The sequence below is a fragment of the Odocoileus virginianus genome, chromosome 6 (genome assembly GCF_023699985.2).
Source record: "Odocoileus virginianus isolate 20LAN1187 ecotype Illinois chromosome 6, Ovbor_1.2, whole genome shotgun sequence".
NCBI lineage: Eukaryota > Metazoa > Chordata > Mammalia > Artiodactyla > Cervidae > Odocoileus > Odocoileus virginianus.
This window is the reverse complement of record NC_069679.1, coordinates 14,108,479-14,127,382: the sequence shown is the minus strand read 5'-3', so window position 1 is coordinate 14,127,382 and position 18,904 is coordinate 14,108,479. Positions and strand designations below refer to the sequence as shown.

Sequence of the window (18,904 nt, the reverse complement as noted above, 5' to 3'; positions counted from 1 at the left end):
GGCCGCAAGTTCCTTCCTTAAGGGTCAGCGAGGACGAGCTAGACGCGTCCGGAGCAAGCAGTAAAAAGGGAGGAGCCTGGCAAGGATGACCCCGCGAGGGGTACCCAGGCCCACAAACAAAAGAAATAGGTTCTGCTGGCGGTGCCCGAGGAGTGGATGACACGGAAAGTGAGGGCGCTGTCCCCCTACCCGGGAGACAGCCCGAGCTCCAAGGCGACACGCACAGGGCGTCGCACGCGGGAGCCGGCGGGAGGGGTGGGCGCGAGCGCGCGCAGGGTCTCACGCGGCCGGGAGGCGCGGCGCGCATGCTCAATCCGGCACCTCTCCGGGCGGGGCGGGAGACCCGGCGCTCCGAGGCGGGGGGAGGAGCGCTCGCGCAGCCGCCCCTGACAGGAGCGGGCTCCGCGGCTGCTGCAGCGCTCAGCGCCCGGGCCCTGCCGGAGCCGGGTCTAGCATGTGCCGCGGCTCCTCGGCGGCAGCGACAGAGGCTCCTCTGCAGCAACAGCGGCAGCAGCGGCCGCCATGGCCAAGTCCAGCGCGGAGCTCACCCGCGAGCTGCAAGGTACGAGGCTGCGGTGGTCTCTGGGACGCTCCGTCCGGGAGCCTCCCAGCCCTAGTGCGTTCCTCACCGCGGTACACCCCGGTCCCTCCGCCCCTCATGCATCCCAGTTCCAGGGCAGCCCCCTGACCCTGCATCCCAGCTCGAGGCATCGCTGTCCCCAGAGCATCCTCCGCTGCCCCTTCGCCTCTCCCGTCAGGACCTACCTGTCCCAGAGCCGCCCGTCCCGATCTTCAGTGACAGGTGCAGTCCCTTCTCTCTCCCTGGGGCTGACTCTCAGCTATCCTGGCCCATCCCTAGGCGAAGCATCCAGTCTCCCGGCTGGAGAGTCCCCTTTCCCCCGCCAGGCGGGGCCAGGCCCGCCCCGCCGGGTGATGGGAGCTGCCCCAGGTCCTGACCGCCTCTAGGCTTAACACCCTCCCTCCTCCCGGCCCCGCCCCGGAACTGGCTCCAAAGAGCCCCTCCAGAAGCCCGGCTGTGCCCAGGCCAGTGGGGGCAAAGACGGGAGTCAGGGAAGAGGGCTTGGATTGGAGCTAACACCGGGAGCAGGGTCTCTGCAGCTCACCTACAACAATCCCCATACCAGCCTGCCCCCTGCTCTCTACCCCACACCCACACCTCAAGGCCTCTCCTGTTTGCCGGGTTCTCAGACTGTTCCAAACCAAGACCGACCCCCCCCCCCCACCAGCACAGCCACAACCCTGACCCCCAGAGGTGGGAGCACAGGCTAGCCCACGCAGAAACCAGGACTCTCAAGGATACTCAGAGGCATGCTACACCGTGCCGATTTCCCACACCTCCAGAGGCACACAAGCACAGTTGTGAGATGTGTGTACACACATCTTTACAGAAACTGCACACACACGCACGCATGCATACGCACACGCACTGGGATATCTGGATGATTCTCCAACAGATGGATATGGGACTCGTTTAAACACTAACTCCTTCCTACCTCCCTACCCCCCACCCACAGGAGAACTGGCTGGCTCTGTGCCCCTTTCACAACTGCAAGTACAGCATACTCATTCACACTTACCCATCCCCAACACAAGCTCCCTGGCATCTTCTTTACACACATAGTAAAAGGCAGACACCACACCCAGACCATCAAGCATGTAGTGGGACACCCCCGCGCCCCTACACACTGACTCACTCTGTGGGGGTTGACAGCTGCTGGAGTGCACGGGTTGGGAAAATCCTTCACACTCTCCCAGAGTGCCACCCAAATACTGATGTCCCTCAACTCAGGGACATCAGAAGCCAGAGTTTTCTCCGTAGCACCCCTGCCTTTCTAATAGAAAAAGTCACCCAAGAAGGAAAGGTCTCAATTCCTGTTCTTCTTTGTCTCTCCCTGATTCTCTCTCCTCCTCTCTGACCCTGCCCTTGGAGGGCCTTGGGTATGTGGGGGCGGCTGGGGTAAGGGGGCCCCTGAGCAGCCTACCATCCACCTGCAGACAGCATCCGGAGGTGCCTGAGCCAAGGGGCTGTGCTCCAACAACATCGCGTGAAGCTGGAGACAAAGCCCAAGAAGTTCGAGGACCGAGTACTGGTGAGGGCAGTGGACTAGAGGAGGGGAGGGGGATCAAGGGCACCCGGGCTGGCAAAGGCAAGGAGCCTGGGGGGCAAAGGAGACAGAGGTGGAGGAGTGCTAAAAAGACATAGCCGTGGGAGGGGGAGGCTGGACTGGCTGGATGTCCAGGAACCTGGGGCAGGGCATAAGAGAGAAGCGGGGACTTCCACAGCAGAAGGCCAGCTGGCAGGAGTTGCACACGGGCTGAGGGGCTGACAGAGGGCAGGGGGACTAGAGCCCAGGAAACTACCATTTGCTGCTGACATTCTATTTTTCCCTCTCTGAAGGCCCTGACCTCCTGGCGTCTCCACTTCTTCCCCCTTAAAGTCCCAGCCAAGGTGAGTTGGGCTGATGAGTGGGAGAACACCCAGGGTGCTCTCCTGAGCCCAGCAGCCAGGCCCTGACCAGGAGCTGAACGTTCCCATGCCCCCACCCCTCAGGTGGAGAGCTCCTTCAATGTCCTAGAGATCCGCGCCTTCAACACGCTCAGTCAGAACCAGGTGAGCACTGGAGCGTGGGCCCGCCTCCTGGGTCAGCAAGAGGAGGGAACCCCTGTCTGAGGCCATGCTGCTCCCTCTCCCCCAGATCCTGGTGGAGACGGAGCGTGGCATGGTGAGCATGCGGCTGCCATCGGCTGAGAGCGTGGACCAGGTGACACGACACGTGAGCTCTGCCCTCTCCAAGGTCTGCCCTGGCCCTGGGTGAGTGGCAAAGGAGGAGTCTCTCTCCTCCTCCCCCCTCCCTCCTTCCCCTGGTCCTGGGACCCCGTGACATCAAGAAGAGCTCTCATGTCCCCAGTCCTGCTTTTCCTGGGGATCCAGAAGCTGTAACAGAGGAAGAATTGAGAGCCTCTTTCCAGCCCTCTTGGGATGGATTTGTTGTTTTTCCAGGAGTCTAATCCGGCGTGGAAATGCAGACACCCCGGATGGGCCCCGAGACACATCCCCCAACTCTGAGACTTCCACATCCACCACCCACAGTGTCTGCGGTGAGCAGGGGCAGATTCAAGGGAAGGGGGGCCTACACCACCCTGCCTCTTGCTCAGTCCTCTGTGTATAGGGCTTTGCCTGCCCTGAGACTCCACAGCCTCCAGACCTCAGAGGTTCGTGATGCTGCAGGAACCCAAGACACTGGCACATAAAATGACCTTGACATTTCCTTGAACTCCAAGTCTCTTCCCCACCCCCTTAGCCTTTAAGGAGCCAGCCCATCTCCTGCCCCACAGGTGGCTTCTCTGAGACCTACGCTGCCTTGTGTGACTACAATGGGCTGCACTGCCGTGAAGAGGTGCAATGGGTGCGTTTGGGCAGGGACCTGGCAGGCGGGCAGGTGGGACCTGGTGGGAGGGGGCCAAGGAGGAGGAGAGCAGATATGAGCCAGTTCCACCTCTCCAAGGATGTGGACACCATCTATCATGCCGAGGATAACCGAGAGTTCAATCTTTTGGATTTCAGCCACTTGGAGAGCCGGTAAGTTTCTGGGATAGACTTAACCCCGCATTCCAGCCTTAGCCCAGCCCTGGCCCTTGTGGTCCCACCCAGCCTGGACTCTGTCTCCCAGCCCCCACACCCACTGCCCTCCACCCATCTAGGCTTCCAACCACCCCATCCTTCGTCTCTTCTCTCCTGCCCCAGTCACCTGCTCACCATCTTCCTGCCCCCATCAATCTTCCCACAGAGACTTGGCCCTAATGGTGGCAGCCCTGGCCTACAACCAATGGTTCACCAAACTCTACTGCAAAGACCTGCGGCTGGTAGGGTCTAGGAGGAATGGGGGACGGGAGAGTAGTGCCCTTTGTGGCTCCTGACCACATGACCCCCTCTGTCCCCAGGGTTCCGAAGTGCTAGAACAGGTGCTACACACCCTGAGCAAGTCGGGGAGCCTTGAAGAGCTGGTGCTGGACAATGCCGGGCTTAAGACGTGAGGCCAGCCTCCTTCTTGGGCAGTGGTGTCCCTTGATGTAGTCTTAGGGTCCCAGAACCTCAGAGCATGATGTAGTTCTCGTGATGTGGAACCATCTCATCCAGCTCCTCACTTTACAGAAGAGGAGACTGAAGCCCAAAGAGGGCACACAACAAGTCCCACCTAAGCCTCCTGACCCCCAGCTCCACGGCCTTCCCCAATGTCTCCGAGCCCCATCCCCTTCTGCCATCAGCCACAGAGCAGACTACCCTGCTCCGGTCTCGAGGACCCACAGCTGGGCTTTGTCTCAGCGCCACTCCCCAGGCACTCCTGAGTGACAGCAGGCTCCCTGCAGGCCCTGAGCTGCTCCCCACCTGTGGGGACCTCTGACCATCGCAGCCCCAGCCAGGCAGGCAGATGGAGGAGGAGGGGAAGCCCAGAGCCTGGGACAAACACATCCTTCCTCCCCTCCCCTGAAGGGACTTTGTCCAGAAGCTGGCCGGGGTGTTTGGGGAGAACGGGAGCTGTGTGCTGCATGCCCTCACTCTGTCCCACAACCCCATCGAGGACAAGGGTGAGCCCCGGCCCTGAACCCAGCCCCCACCGCGAATGCAGAACCCCCTCCGGCCCAGCCCAGAGCCCAACCCTGGGCTGGAGAGGGACTCTCCGACCTGACGCCAGCCCCTATCCCAATACCTCCATCCTAGACCCCAGGCCCACGTTCCACTCAAGCCCTCCGTCTGACTCTGCACCGCCTGCCCCCACTGCCCATCTCTCAGGGAGGCCCTTTTCTCTCTCCACTCCCCAGGTTTCCTCAGTCTGAGCCAGCAGCTCCTCTGCTTCCCCACTGGCCTCACCAAACTGTGCCTGGCCAAGACTGCCATCTCCCCTCGAGGTACTTGCCCCGGGACCCCTGACCTCTGACCCTGACCCACCCCTCCCCACACTGCCTTCAGTGTCAAGTCCCAGAGGCCCCGCCCATGCACACGGCATCCCAGGATCACTGAAGGGACAGGAGCACAGCTGGGGAGTGGGGAAGAGTTGTGTGCAAGGGGGAGAGGTGGGGATGGGGGCCAACCCAGCCCAGTGCCCGCTGTCCTCAGGGCTCCAGGCGCTGGGCCAGACTTTTGGGGCCAACCCGGCCTTTGCCAGCTCCCTCCGGTACCTGGACCTGAGCAAGAACCCTGGGCTGCTCGCCACCGATGAGGCCAATGTGAGTCCATGAACAGAGCCTCAAGTCCCTGCAGAAATACACTCAGGGCCTGGAGTCTCTGCCCTTTAGCCCTGGGGAGGGGAGGGGCTCTGTCACCCCTCCCCCTGCAGCCCCCTCTGTCCTCCCTTCCCAGGCCCTCTACAGTTTCCTGGCCCAGCCCAATGCCCTGGTGCACCTGGACCTGGCGGGGACCGACTGCACCATCGACTCGGTGAGGGCTTGGTGATGGGGGAGCCAGCCTGCAGGGACTTGGGGAGGCCAGGGTGTGTCTCTGCCTCACCTTATATTCTCTGGTCTCTACTCTCTTTGAGTAGAGAGGTGGACAGAGCTGGCAGGATGACTTCAGGTTATTCCTAAGCGACCCCAAAGCTTACCCCCATGTGACACTTTGTCTATGCGCTGCCCAAGGTTGTGCTGGGTGTGCCTGAAGGCCAGCCTGGACCCATGCCCTGGCTGTGTGCCCCAGCGCAGGGCTGAGTCCCCCCAGAGGAAAGGACTCCTTCCGTAACTTGAACCAGCCACCTTCTAAGCCTGTGGCGGCCCTGACTTTAACACACCCACTGCCTATGAGCCTCTCACACCCCTGGGGCCAGGACGGTGGGAGGAGACCCACTTTCTACAGAGGGGCAACTGAGGCTTGAAGAGGCTAAGTGGGGCAGGCAGAGCGGGACTTGCACAGACTGACCAGCAAGGGTGAAGCGCCAGGACCTTGGTGGGGTTGGAGGCGGGCGTCCTCGCTGCCCCTCCCAGCAGCCCTCCCAGCCCCGTGAGATGTGCCCTGTCTCCCTCCACAGCTTCTGGGCGCGCTGCTCCACGGCTGCTGCTCCCACCTCACCTACCTCAACCTGGCTCGAAACAGCTGCTCCCACAGGTGGGAGCTCAGGGTTGTGGGGAGGGGCGGGGTAAGCCGTGGGCACCCCCTCCCTTGCTGACCCCAGACATTTCTGCAGGAAGGGCCGGGAGGCCCCCCCGGCCTTCAAGCAGTTCTTCAGCAGCGCCTACACTCTGAGCCATGTCAACCTATCGGCCACGAGGCTGCCCCTGGAGGCCCTCAGGTCGGGTGGGTGCAGGGTTGGGGGCGTCTGAGGGGGAGCCCTGGGAGAAGGGGCGAAGGGTAAAGGTGGACCGGCTGACCTTCTTCCCACAGGGCGCTGCTCCAGGGCCTGTCCCTCAACAGTCACCTCAGCGATCTGCACCTGGACCTCAGCAGCTGTGAGGTGAGCCCCCTTCCCCCACCACTCATCTCTCTGACCTAAGTCAAGCTCTGACTCCACGTTGCCTCTGCACTCCCCCTCTGCAGCCCCACAACCTGACCATACCTCCACTCTTTCTAGAGGTCATTTCCAGTCTCCGGTATCCCCTCCCTGACCGCTTGGGAATGGGAAATACCAGGCTTTCCCAGCAGATGGCAGGAGCAGGCTGTCTCCAGAGCAGCGGCCCAGAGATTTTTCTGGCCGCAGGAAGGGGAGAGAGAGCCCTGGGGAGGGATCTGGTGTGGAGAAGGGGCCTCCTGATTTCACACCCGAGACCCAACTTGACCTTGAATCCTGGCGTGACTCCTCTTATCTCTGAGCATTAGAGGGGCCCTATCTTCCACTCCAACCCATGCCTCCTGCCTCACCCCTACTGTGTCCCTACAGCTCCGCTCAGCTGGAGCCCAGGCTTTGCAGGAGCAGCTGGGGGCTGTCACCTGTGTGGGCAGCCTAGACCTGTCAGACAATGGTGAGTGGGGGCCCTTCCCTTCCTGGGGGCCAGGTGGGGACAGGGGCCTAGAGCCTGACGGAGAAACCCTCAGGTGACTCCCGTGAGCCTCGGGCCTCTAGTTTAGGCCTCTCCATCTGCCGGCCAGGGTTCGACTCGGACCTCCTGACACTAGTGCCTGCACTTGGGAAGAACAAGTCTCTCAAGCACCTGTTCTTGGGCAAGAACTTCAACGTCAAGGCCAAGTGAGGCCCCCTCCCTATACCCCCAGACCCCTGCTCCATCACTGGCCTATCCTTTTGGCTCACTGTATCACCCCTGACCACCTTTCTGCTGCTCCAGTAGCATGACCCCAGCCCCTCCCCTCCTACTCTGAGCCCCGACTCCCCGCAGGACCCTGGAGGAGATCCTCCACAAGCTGGTACAGCTGATCCAGGAAGAGGACTGTGTGAGTGCCGGGGCCTGGGAGGGGACCTGCAGTGATGGGGGCTGCAGGGACCGGGTCCAACCCCCCACTTGCCCACACAGTCCCTGCAGTCACTGTCGGTGGCAGACTCCCGGCTGAAGCTTCGCACCAGCATCCTCATCAATGCCCTGGGCAGCAACACCTGCCTGGCAAAGGTGGATTTGAGCGGCAATGGCATGGAGGACATCGGGGCCAAGATGCTGTCTAAGGCCCTGCAGATAAACTCCTCCCTCAGGTGGGGCCCACGCCTCAACCCTCTCACCTGTGCCCCAGCCCTGCCCCAAACACACATACCTGCCCTCCCTGCTGCCTCACTGCTTATATCCCAGTTTCCAGGAGACCCTTAGTCCCAGGACTATCTCTGAGTCAGCCTCATTAACCAGGAAAGGTGGGAGAGGTCCCGGCGGGGGTGTCCCTGCTCCCTAAGAGAGGCCCAGTAGGAGGGGTAACAAGCTGATGCCCACCCTTTCCCCAGAACTATCCTCTGGGATCGGAACAATACATCCGCCCTGGGCTTTCTGGACATTGCAAGGGCCCTGGAGAGGTGAGTACGCGCTAAGGCCCTGCCCTAACCAAGCCCCCAGCCTCCCTGTACCTGGATCCAGCCTGAACTTCACAAGCCCCAGTCCAGCCCACCTGACCTAATTGCATAAAAATGTTGAGGAGGACCATGGAGGGACATGGTCAGCAAGAGGGGGGTGTGGGTAGCAGGAGCCTGCCCTGCACCTCCTCCCCACCCAGCTGGGCCACTCTGTCCCACAGCAACCACACGCTGCGCTTCATGTCCTTCCCAGTGAGCGATATCTCCCAAGCCTACCGCAGTGCCCCCGAGCGCACCGAGGACGTCTGGCAGAAGGTGGTGGCCTGAGCAGGGCGGATCCCCGGGGGCAGGGGCCAGCCCGCCTGCCCTGGTCCTGACCCCACCCACCCATCATCTCTAGATCCAGTGGTGCCTGGTGAGGAACAATCATTCCCAGACATGCCCCCAGGAGCAGGCCTTCAGGCTGCAGCAGGGCCTGGTGACCAGCAGCGCCGAGCAAGTAAACGTTTCCCTCGGGGACACGGGGGCGCACGTGGGCATGCGGGGAGCACAGGGGTGATGTGTTGGAATGCAGGACGGGGTGGGGAGGGGTCAGGAGAGAGGCATCCTGAGGTGCCTACAGCTGGACTGAGCATGTGGGAGAGCAAACAGGATGTGCAGAACGTGGGCCCCAAACATGAGAGAACATGTGGGCAAACAGCAGGGGTCTCGGACAAGGGGTCCCAGGACTGAGGGAGCTCTGCTGAGCGTTCAAGAAGGGCCTTCCAAGAAGAGGAGGGGACAGGCCATCCGCAGACGTCACCCTTGCCCCGTCAGTGCCGGCACCAGCGACATGGTCCAAGGGAGCCCAGAAATGGGGCGCCCAGGGCCCACCTGGGAAGGTGAAGAGGTGGGGGTCCCCCCTGACACTCCTGCCACTGTGCTGCAGATGCTGCAGCGACTGTGCGGACGGGTTCAGGAGGAGGTCCGGGCCCTGAGGCTGTGCCCCCTGGAGCCTGTGCAGGACGAGCTGCTCTACGCCCGGGATCTCATCAAGGATGCCAAGAACTCCCGGGCGGTGAGCATTCTGCAGCTCCACCCTCCCCTGAAAGTCTGGAGAGCACAGGAGGGCCACGTGCCAACCCAGGAGTATCCAGCCCCTGCCCCGTGCATCTACCCTCCTAGCCCGGGGCCCCCAGGGACCCAGCAAGGCCCAATTCTGGCTTTCTGATCAGACCCTGTTCCTTCTTCAGCTGTTTCCCAGCCTCTACGAGCTCGGTCACATGCTGGCCAACGACGGGCCTGTGCGGCAGAGGCTGGAGTCAGTGGCCAGTGAGGTGTCCAAGGCTGTGGACAAGGAGCTGCAGGCAAGTCCCGGGGGACCCTTAGCCAAGGGCAGAAGTCAGCACAGGGGGATTACTGTGGGCTAGAAGGAAATACAGAAGACCACCTACACGCCTGCTGCGCCAAGGCATTGCCAGAAAACTGGGCTTGGATGTTTGCTGCCTTAGCCCCTGAACTCTGACCTCTCCCTCTGGACTCTGATCCTTAGACTGACTCTCCCCTCTCCATGTGTCCATGTGGTAGGATGGCAGGAACACTGACCAGGATGTGGGGAGGCCTGAGTGTCCAAGGCTCTGCTGCTAACCTGCCCTGTGACCTTGATGAGCTAGACACACTGCAGTCTCTTCCGTTGTGGGGCCAGCCCTGACCTCCTTGGGGCTCTGGCCTCCTTTCCTCCCACACTAGGTGATCCTGGAGTCCATGGTCAGCCTGACGCAGGAATTATGCCCCGTGGCCATGCGGGTGGCCGAAGGGCACAACAAGATGCTGAGCAACGTGGCCGAGCGTGTCACCGTGCCCCGGAACTTCATCCGCGGGGCTCTACTGGAGCAGGCGGGACAGGATATTCAGAACAAGCTGGAGTGAGAGGCAGGGGCGGGGCTGGGGCGGGCTGGACTTGGCCTTGAGCACTTAGGGACTCCAGGGCCCAGCTATCAGCAATGAATAATGAATGACAGCCTCCATTATAAGAGATGAATCTTTAACCAACTGCAACCTTGCTATTTAGGGTCTGACTGGTCTTTGCCCTAGAAGTGTAAATGCTGAGCTGGGGTTTAGGAGTCCAGACAGTGCACACAGATGTACACATACACACAGCCGCACACAGAGCCCAGGAATTGACCTCTAAAGACAAAGCACAGCCTCCTGAGAGGTAGAGACAAGGAATACGGGTACATGGACTGCACTGCCTATGCCCCCAAGTTTTCATGGCCCCTAGAGCACTCTTTCATTCCAGTCTGGGTGCCACCTCTCAAGACAAGGAAACGAAGGAAAATTATAACCCAAACCCATGAAACAGGCAAGCTCAAGAAGTACTGGTTCCTGCTGTTATAGCAGTTGTTGTTCAGTCACTCAGTTGTGTCCAGCTCTTTGTGACCCCATGGACTGCAGCACTCCAAGTATCCCTGTCCTTCACTATCTCCTGGAGTTTGCTCAAACTCGTGTCCATTGAGTCAATGATGCCAGCTGAGGCCAGCAGAATTCACTCAGCAACTCGACTGACCTCTCTCTGTTGCCCTGGAGCTCCAGGGGCCTGGCCCAGAGCCCCTCTGCTCCTCCTTCCCCGCAGTTCCTTTTCGTCCACCCTGCTCATCCACACACCCCTAGGCTGGAAGGGCTGTGGGTGGAGCTGAATGGTAGACCCAGGGTACCTTGTACAGCAGCTGTGTTCTCCGTGGGCGGCCAGGGCAGCTGGCCCACTCCCTCAGGCATCTAGGAAAGGCTGGGGCAGAGACTCCGAGGTGGGGAGCGGGGAGCTGAGTCACTCCCCCTGTGCCCACAGTGAAGTGAAGCTCTCAGTCGTCACCTACTTGACCAACTCCATAGTAGATGAGATCCTGCAGGAGCTATACCACTCCCACAAGAGCCTGGTAAGACTTCTGAGCCTCCACCAGGCCCAGGGAGGGCCTCTACCCCATCCCACATCAGCCCACCTGCCCCCCCAACCCTCCCCATCAAGATCCTGGGAGGCAGACAACCTCCTCGGGATCTTGATCTTCCTTGTTCACATCTGTCCTTCCCTAGGCCCGACACCTGGCCCAGCTAAGAACATTGTCAGATCCACCAGGGGGGCCAGGCCAAGGGCAGGATCTGTCCTCCCGAGGCCGAGGCCGGAACCACGACCACGAGGAGACCACAGATGATGAGCTTGGAACCAACATTGTGAGCACCCCCCTCCCCTCCTTAACCTTGGCCCTGCCTCTGAACCTGCAAACCACTGTCCCTTTTTACGTCCCTGGACTCCACCCTCTGCCCCACACTGGGTCTCATCCCTTCACCCTGATCCCTCCCAGCCTCTTCCCTCGTCCCATTGCCTCCGCTGCCTGAGGACAGGGAGGCAGGATGGACTCTAAAGAAAAGACTTCATGAGGAATGGGAGGCTCCAGGTGAGTCTCCTGGGACTTGCCACCAGGCCCCATCATTCGCCTCCCTCTCTGCAGGACACCATGGCCATCAAAAAGCAGAAACGCTGCCGCAAGATCCGGCCAGTATCTGCCTTCATTAGTGAGTCTTCCAGCCTCCGTGCTAATGGCACTGATTCTCTTTCTTTTCTCTCTGCCTCTCCAGTCTGCTCTCTCCCCATCTCTCCTGCCAATCCCTCTAACACTGCTCTCCCCACAGGTGGGAGCCCTCAGGACATGGAAAGTCAGCTGGGGAGCCTGGGAATCCCCCCTGGCTGGTTCTCAGGACTCGGGAGCAGCCAGCCTGCAACTAGTGGTTCCTGGGAAGGTCTATCCGAGCTGCCCACTCATGGCTATAAACTAAGGCATCAAACACAAGGGAGACCCCGGCCCCCCAGGACCACCCCTCCAGGACCTGGTCGGCCTAGTGTGAGTCCCTAAGGCCTCACCAGAGGACCAACTTCACTTAGCAATGCCAGAGCCAGGGACTCTAGCTCTAGGGCACCAATGCCAGAGGTCCTAGCCTTGCAGGATCGGGCGGGGGCTCAGGCAGGCCATGGAACAGAAAAGGAAGTATCCAGATTGGATGGAACTAGACCTGGTCACAGATAGGAAATCTGTCTGCTGGACAGTGGCAGTTCCCATCTTGGTGAGAGCCAAGAGCCGCCAGGCTTGAGATACCCATGTAGCCTGAAGTCTGTGTTTGCATGGGGTCAGGAGGAGGCAAGGTCAAGTCCCAGGGGGCTGGCCTTGAATAGAGGGGAGGAGGGCTTCCTCACCCAGATAATATATCCTACAGGACTTTCCTCCCAGCAGGCACCAGTACCTGGGACCCGTCAGGAGAACGGAATGGCCACCCGCCTGGATGAGGGGCTGGAGGACTTCTTCAGCAGAAGGGTCATGGATGAAAGCTCCAGGTGTGGCATCCAGGCACACCCCCAGTTTCAGCAGGCCCCGAGGCCCTAGAAAAGCTCCTGTGTCCACCCACCTCCCAGGGAGGTTTCTCCAGTGGCAGTCTGTCTAGGACATTTCCCCCCACATTCTCTTTCTTCCCCACCCAGCCCTTAATTCCCATGTTCTCTGATTCTCCTCAGGACAGCTGGAAGGAATGGGGCTGGAATGAGCCCCCAGAGTGGGATTGCAGGAGTTGGGGGTTGGGTAGCAGGCCCTGGGATGGGATGACAGTGGTGCCAGGCCTGGAGGGGACATGCTGTCACTGTCCTGCACAGATGCCCCCGCTTCTCTCCAGAAGGAACTGGGTCACTTGGAGAGGCTGAGAGGAGGTGGGGGAAGGGGTCCCTGGGAGGGAAGAGACTGCTGGAGGGTTAATGACAGGAAAGGTGAGGACCCCATCCCCTGGGAATATGTAGCCAGAGTTATGGAACAGCAGGGAACATTAGATGAGAGAGGAGAGTGGGGTATTCTGAGAACCACAACGGTAATGCCAGCGCCACCCTGGGCCCGGAACGACCTCAGCATCTGGCATTGGGATCTCCCCACGACTTTGTCACTAACTCACTCCAACCCTACCCAGCTACCCCCGGACTCTGAGGACCCTGCGTCCAGGCCTCTCCGAACCGCCGCTGCCTCCACTCCAGAAGAAAAGGCGCCGAGGCCTGTTTCACTTTCGCCGGCCCCGGAGCTTCAAGGGGGACAGGGGGCCAGGCTCCCCCACCACGGGGCTCCTCCTCCCTCCTCCCCCACCCCCACCCCCGACTCAGGAGAGCCCCCCCAGCCCAGACCCCCCCAGCCTTGGCAATAACTCCTCCCCCTGCTGGAGCCCCGAGGAGGAAAGCAGCCTCCTCCCCACATTTGGCGGGAGCCGGGGGCCTTCCTTCCGCAGGAAGACGGTAAGTGAAGCAGGGGTTCTGAGTCCTGGTTTGCTGCCCCAACAGGGCCCATCCACCCCAGGCAATTAATGGCAGGATGCTAGAACTCAGGGATCAGGAGAACTTTGTCATCCCAGGTCTCCACTCCTTGGCTCCTTGGGCTAAGCCTGGTGACCCAGACTCCCAGCATGCAAATGAGGGCAGTGGAAGGGCTCCTCAGAGAGTCTGGGTAGGGCTTCCAGACATGGGGCTTGGAGGGTTGTGGAGCCCCTTCTCCATAAGAAACTGCTTCTAAACCTGTAACCTTGTTCCAGGGCACCGAGGGGGCAGAGCCTGGGGAGGGAGGCCAGGCCCCTGGGACAGCACAGCAACCAAGGGTCCACGGTGTCGCCCTTCCCGGGTTGGGAAGAGCCAAGGGTTGGAGCTTTGATGGAAAACGAGAGGTGAGGGGAGCCTGGGGCAGCAAACTGGGGGTCCCCCAGGTCCCTGCTTACCACCCTCCCCTCCCCATGGGCCTGTGGTTGGTAGGTCAGTGGAGAGAGCAGTGCTTTGGAGAGGAAGGTGTGTGCTGCGGTTCTGCCCCTACACTTGGTTCAGAACCCTGGACAAGTCACTTAACCTTCCAGAGCCTCTGTTTCCTTATAAAGTGTGTGGCCCCCAAAATACTTAACTTCTAGAGCTGCTTCCCAAATTTTGGTGACCTGATCATCACCTTTATGACTGCTTTTACCTTATCCACATACCATGGCATTATTTACATAATATTTTTATTGAAAGCAACTCACCTTTTTAAACTCAGTCTGGACCTAAGCATTATCATCTTTTAAAAATCACAGGTTTGTACTAATCATGTTTTTTCTATGACACATAAAATAAATACATATTAAAATAACAGTATATTCATTCATGTAAACCATTTCTTATGTCCCCTAGGGGTGGTATGGGTATCATTCCTTGAGGAAAAGAATCTGAGTGTCTAGAGACCAATGACACGAGATGCTAGAGCAGAAGCCCCTTGCTAACTGCAGTCCCCACATGGAAGAGACTTCTTTTATGACCTGACTCAGCTGTCCTTTCAGGGCACAGGCCCAGACCTGGAGGGCAGCGTCCAGGCTTGGCAGAAACGGCGTTCTTCGGATGATGCAGGTGAGAATGGTCGCCCTCACTTCCTTCCTTTGACCTCTCTCTCAGAGCCCCACCTAACATGCATTTCCCCCCTCCCCCTTCCCCGCCCTCTCCCTCCACTCCAGGGCCTGGAGCCTGGAAGCCCCCACCGCCCCCCCAAAGCACCAAGCCGAGTTTCAGCGCCATGCGCAGAGCAGAGGCCACGTGGCACATAGGTATGGAAAGCCTCTTTTCTGGCAGCAGCTCTGAAGGCCCGAGTGTGTCCAAAGAGACAGAAGCAATCAAGGTGGGGCAGTACAATGTCAACATTGTGAAGATGCTTCAGCATATTTACAAAACTACATCCAAAAAAAAACAAACCACCAAGAAAGGCCCCACAGAACAAAAGTGCCTTGCCAGGCTGAGCCAACAGGAACAAAACTTTGTGGATGGTTCCAGGGAACTCTCTAGAGCAGGGCCATCAGCAGAATGGTACACTCCAAAAAGAAGGCCTCTCTCTGTATCTCAGCTGGGGAAATGGTGGGCAATAACAACCAGGTCCACCTCAAACATTCCAGTCTCCTCTACAAATAGCTCACCAGACCATCCTCTGCCCACACAGAAAGATGCCACACAGAAGGGGCAAGAGACCCCGCCTTGGAGGTCAGACACCCTGGGTGTTAGATTGGGCTCAGCCACCACCCGTAGTGTTGACCTCAAACAAGTTATTTACCTTCCAGAATAAAGGGTGGGGGATCATAGTATGACACCTCCCTCCTGCTGGGTTCAGAGCACCTTTTATTTAGCGAGCCGCTAATGGAAAACCAGTCAGCTTGGCATCATTCTCAGTTCCCACAGGCCTGGAATGTGACCCTCCAACAACATCGACAGGGACAAATCTCCCTGGAGAGGTTGACACTCCCTTCCCTCCTCCACTCCCACCCCAGGGCTAGGGCATGAGGGTGCCCTGCAGACCTAGGCTGGCCTGAGGCTTGGCAACGCCTGGGCACCTGCCCCATCCTCCAAGGCCAACACATCACCTGGTACATCTTCCCTGATGATCCCATCCCATAAGCAGACTAGCTAAGACACCCGAAGAGGGGTTCCAGCTTTCATTTAGGAGACCACGGCTGTTGGGTGCTCCCCCCCACCCACACACACCTATTGCCAGTACCCTCCAGGTCTTCCTTACCTGCACCTCACAGATACACACACAGACAATCCCATCCACGTGACATATCCTCGGGCTCGGAATGCATAAAGCCACAAGGCGGGGCTAGGGTGCAGCGAGAATGCCAGGCACCTCTCCTCCAGATTAACCATCTAAATCAGACTGGCAGAGAGTCCTAGGAAGGCCAGGCTGCAGCCTTGGCAGGGCCCCAGGCCACTGCAGCCCTGGATGGGCAGCCATGCCTGTGGACCCAGCAGGCCCCAGACCCTGGCTCTGTCTCTGCTCTTCAAGAGAATCAGCCCGAGCTCCCTGCAGAGGTGACAGGCTCAGGAGGATCCTGGGGACCAAGGGCTAAGGAAACTGGAGAGCAGAAGGGGACATCCAAGGCAGAGACAGAGGAGCAGAGGGGCTTGGAGGGGAAAGTCCTGGCCTCCAGGGCTTTACAGGGACAGGGGACTGGGAGGGCTATATGCAAGAATGTCTTTTCCTGCAGTTTCTCCTCTCTTCCCATCCCCCAGCTGAGGAGAGTGCCCCCAACCATGGCTGCCAGAGCCCCAGCCCAGCCTCCCAAGATGGGGAGGAGGAAAAGGAGGGGGCTGTCTTCCCAGAGAGGACGGTCCCCACCAGGAATGCTAAGGTGAGAGCCAGCAAGGCGTTGGGGAGGGAACTTTGATGAAGCAAAAGGACAAACTAACTGACCCAGCCTCCTTCTTTGCCAGCTGCAGGACCCTCCATTAGCTCTGAAGCCTCCCAAGCCTGTGGCTGTGCCCAGGGGCCGCCGGCCCCCACAGGAGCCAGGGGGCCGGGAGGAGGTCGAGACTGGGGGTGCAGCCCCAGGAATGAACACACCCCGGCTGAGGCTGGGCTCACAGCAAGACCAAGAGGAGCCTGAGATCCAAGGTGTGCCACCTGGCTAGAGGGGCTGTGGGGCACCTCTGGGGCCTTGCTGCTCCCCCACCCCCAGGTCCCTTCCTGGGCACAGGATGAGTGCAGACAGCCAGGAGCCATGGCCTGGGTGAGCGCCCAGCCTGGGAGCCCTACTCACATGCCAGGCCTGCCTTGACTGTCATTGCAGGGCCCCCAGATCCAGGCCGTCGGACTGCCCCCCTGAAGCCTAAGCGGACACGACGGGCGCAGTCTTGTGACAAGCTGGAACCTGACAGAAGACGGCCCCCTGACCCCACAGGTGCCAGAGGGGCGGTGAGAGGGTGGTCCCCCTGCCCACCCATCCATCTGCGTATCGCCCCCGCAAGGAGTGGCTGGCTCTCCTTGCCGGGGAGACAGGGTTCCCTGGATTTTCCCAGCAGGAACCAGTGAGCCAGGAACAGACTGACAGCCGCTACCGCACCCTCCCCAGCCCTCCTCGCGACATGTGCCTCACAAGGACTCCGACCCCCACCCGCCCCCACACCTCCAAGCCCCTCTGCCAGCCCCTGTCCCAGGGGCGCAGGATGAGGCGTGGGGGAGCAGCCTGGAGAGAGGGAGGCTCTGCTTGCTCTGCAGATCTTAGAGGTGGGGGGTGTCTCCTCTCCTGGGAGGGTGGATGTGTCCCTCTACCCCCAGGGGCTCTCTCTCCACTTGTATAGAATAAAAAAACAAAATCACTGCCTGCCTGAGTCTCTGTTGTCTTCCTCATTCTCTGCTCCTATTCCCCACCAGCTGCTCCCCTTCCCTTAAGCCCCCACAGTGGGGAAAAGTGGGGACCATTCCCCCCAGAGATGGGGCTAGACCTCTAAGGGAAGAGGTGGGAAAGACTGGAGAGCTGCTGGATGGGAGGGGGCTTGGAAGCCCCTAGGCAGGGGGGTGTCATTTGCAGGGTCTGGACTGAGAGCTGGCTGCAGAAGGGGCCAAGGTGGCAGAAACCAGCGTCAGTGTGTGTTGGGCTTTGGGGAGGTACAGTGGGATCGGGGAGGTCCTGGTTTCCCAGGAGGAGATCGGGACCAGTATGCTGTGTGTGTGTGTGTGTGTGTGTGTGTGTGTGTGTGTGTGTCTGTTTATGTACAGTCAGGCTCACTATTGGTGGAATTAAATGGTGGTGTGTCATCCCGGGGGCACCATCAGTAGTCAGAAATCTCAACAGTAGAGTGGCCTGCAGGTGAGCAGAAGTGCCTGTAGCGAGAGAAGATCAATGATTAAAATTAATCGTTTCCCATCAGTGTACTAACAAATCTTGGCATCCAAGATGCTGCTCAAGAGCCTCTTCCTCTGTGAAGCCCTTCCTGATGCCTTCCCCTGACTCATCCAAATTGAGCCCTTCCTCTTGTGGCCCATTGCCTCCTCAATAGATGCATACTTTTTGCCTGTCATATCTCAATGCATTTGTTCTGATCATCTCTGTGGGATTTTTGTTCTATATGCACACACCTCCCCGAGGGGCAGGAGCTGTGTCTTAGTCCCCGGTGTAGCCCCAACCCCTGGCACAGTGCCTGGCACCCAGGAGATGCTCAATAAATTATTGCTACCTTAATACATGAGCAGCTTTGGGGATGGAAAGTGAAGTGCCCTGGTGACCCTTCTGTCATATTCATCCAGACCACCATGTTCCCAGATGTCTTCCCGTGCAGCGTCCAGACAATTGCTCCTTTTCCCTGGCCTCACTAGGGAATGACTAATGTCTTGTTTGCTCAAGATCTGTGCGTGGCATGGCCCCTCCCACAGGATGTGGCCATATGGGCTGAATCCCAGGTTTGGGGGTGAGTTACGGGCACCAGGAAGATGCCTCCGGAATCAGTCCAGCACATCTGCACACACTGGGAAGCCCCTGTCTTCAGGGGGTTTCGTGACCAGGATGTGACACTGTGTGCTATTAAGCAATTGTGTCCGTTTCCTTGTCTCCCTGTTAAAAGGTGGAACTTTGAATTCTAAAAGCTATGAGGCTCAGCATGATATGTAATGTCCTTTAAGGGACACGTGAAGATCTCCATTCTGTTGTATCAGGTTGGTGGGCGTGAATGAGGGTATGTGTGTGTGTGACAAGTATAGCCCTGTGTTCTTCTGTATGTGACTGCGAATGTCCTTAACAAATGTGATGTGGAGAGGGACGTGAGACCGGGTGTGTCTCCCCGTGCGTCCCCAAGGCTGAAACTGTCATGGTGTCGTGGTAAGTTTATGTGCTGGCACCTGTTTGTGTCAAGATTGTGTGTGAGCCTGTGAGTCGTGGGTGCGTATGTCTCCATCAGCTCCCAGCGTGAATGTGTGTGGTGTGCACGCACCACCGCAATGTGTGCCTCTCTGTGATGCTGGGTGTGGGTGTGGCAGGAGGGGAAGATGTATGTCACTGTGTCTGCGGGGGTCCTGCCTCCAAGCCACCCTCAGCCCGCCCTCCTCCCCTGGCTCCGTGGCTCCCTCCCAAGCAGTGGCCCTGCCCCCCTTCTCCCTCCCAACCAGTCTGTGCAGGGTGGG

The 18,904-nt window shown here is 59.4% G+C and overlaps 1 protein-coding gene across 7 annotated transcripts; it reads left to right on the top strand.

Moving 5' to 3' along the window:
• Positions 1–342: 342 nt before the first annotated feature.
• CARMIL3 (capping protein regulator and myosin 1 linker 3) lies at positions 343–17,109 on the top strand. 7 transcript variants are annotated; one of them, XM_070468837.1, is made up of 40 exons: positions 343–562; positions 2,017–2,111; positions 2,420–2,470; positions 2,573–2,632; positions 2,718–2,833; positions 3,023–3,120; positions 3,358–3,428; positions 3,528–3,601; positions 3,810–3,885; positions 3,964–4,052; positions 4,514–4,608; positions 4,843–4,929; positions 5,138–5,247; positions 5,381–5,458; positions 6,042–6,118; positions 6,198–6,302; positions 6,395–6,464; positions 6,888–6,969; positions 7,097–7,193; positions 7,342–7,396; positions 7,477–7,649; positions 7,890–7,958; positions 8,177–8,270; positions 8,356–8,454; positions 8,884–9,012; positions 9,188–9,301; positions 9,684–9,859; positions 10,780–10,867; positions 11,022–11,159; positions 11,438–11,501; positions 11,619–11,827; positions 12,215–12,315; positions 12,933–13,248; positions 13,542–13,670; positions 14,307–14,373; positions 14,478–14,567; positions 16,021–16,139; positions 16,228–16,402; positions 16,578–16,688; positions 16,807–17,109. In XM_070468837.1, the coding sequence occupies exons 1-40, from the start codon at positions 523–525 to the stop codon at positions 16,833–16,835; spliced, it is 4,116 nt and encodes a 1,371-aa protein (XP_070324938.1). In that variant the 5' UTR covers positions 343–522; the 3' UTR covers positions 16,836–17,109. The 7 variants fall into 7 exon arrangements, with proteins under 7 accessions (XP_070324938.1, XP_020736665.1, XP_070324936.1 ...); XM_020881006.2 differs by having other exon boundaries at positions 16,222–16,402; positions 16,810–17,109; XM_070468835.1 differs by having other exon boundaries at positions 16,222–16,402.
• The last annotated feature ends 1,795 nt before the right edge of the window (positions 17,110–18,904 follow it).

Excerpts from the sequence above, each read along its gene's own strand:
- CARMIL3 (XM_070468833.1), top strand. The coding sequence starts at position 523 with ATGGCCAAGTCCAGCGCGGAGCTCACCCGCGAGCTGCAAG. Across the intron at positions 2,633-2,717 it reads ACACGCTCAGTCAGAACCAG|ATCCTGGTGGAGACGGAGCG; the intron begins GTGAGCACTGGA and ends CCTCTCCCCCAG. Across the intron at positions 13,671-14,306 it reads GCTTTGATGGAAAACGAGAG|GGCACAGGCCCAGACCTGGA; the intron begins GTGAGGGGAGCC and ends CTGTCCTTTCAG.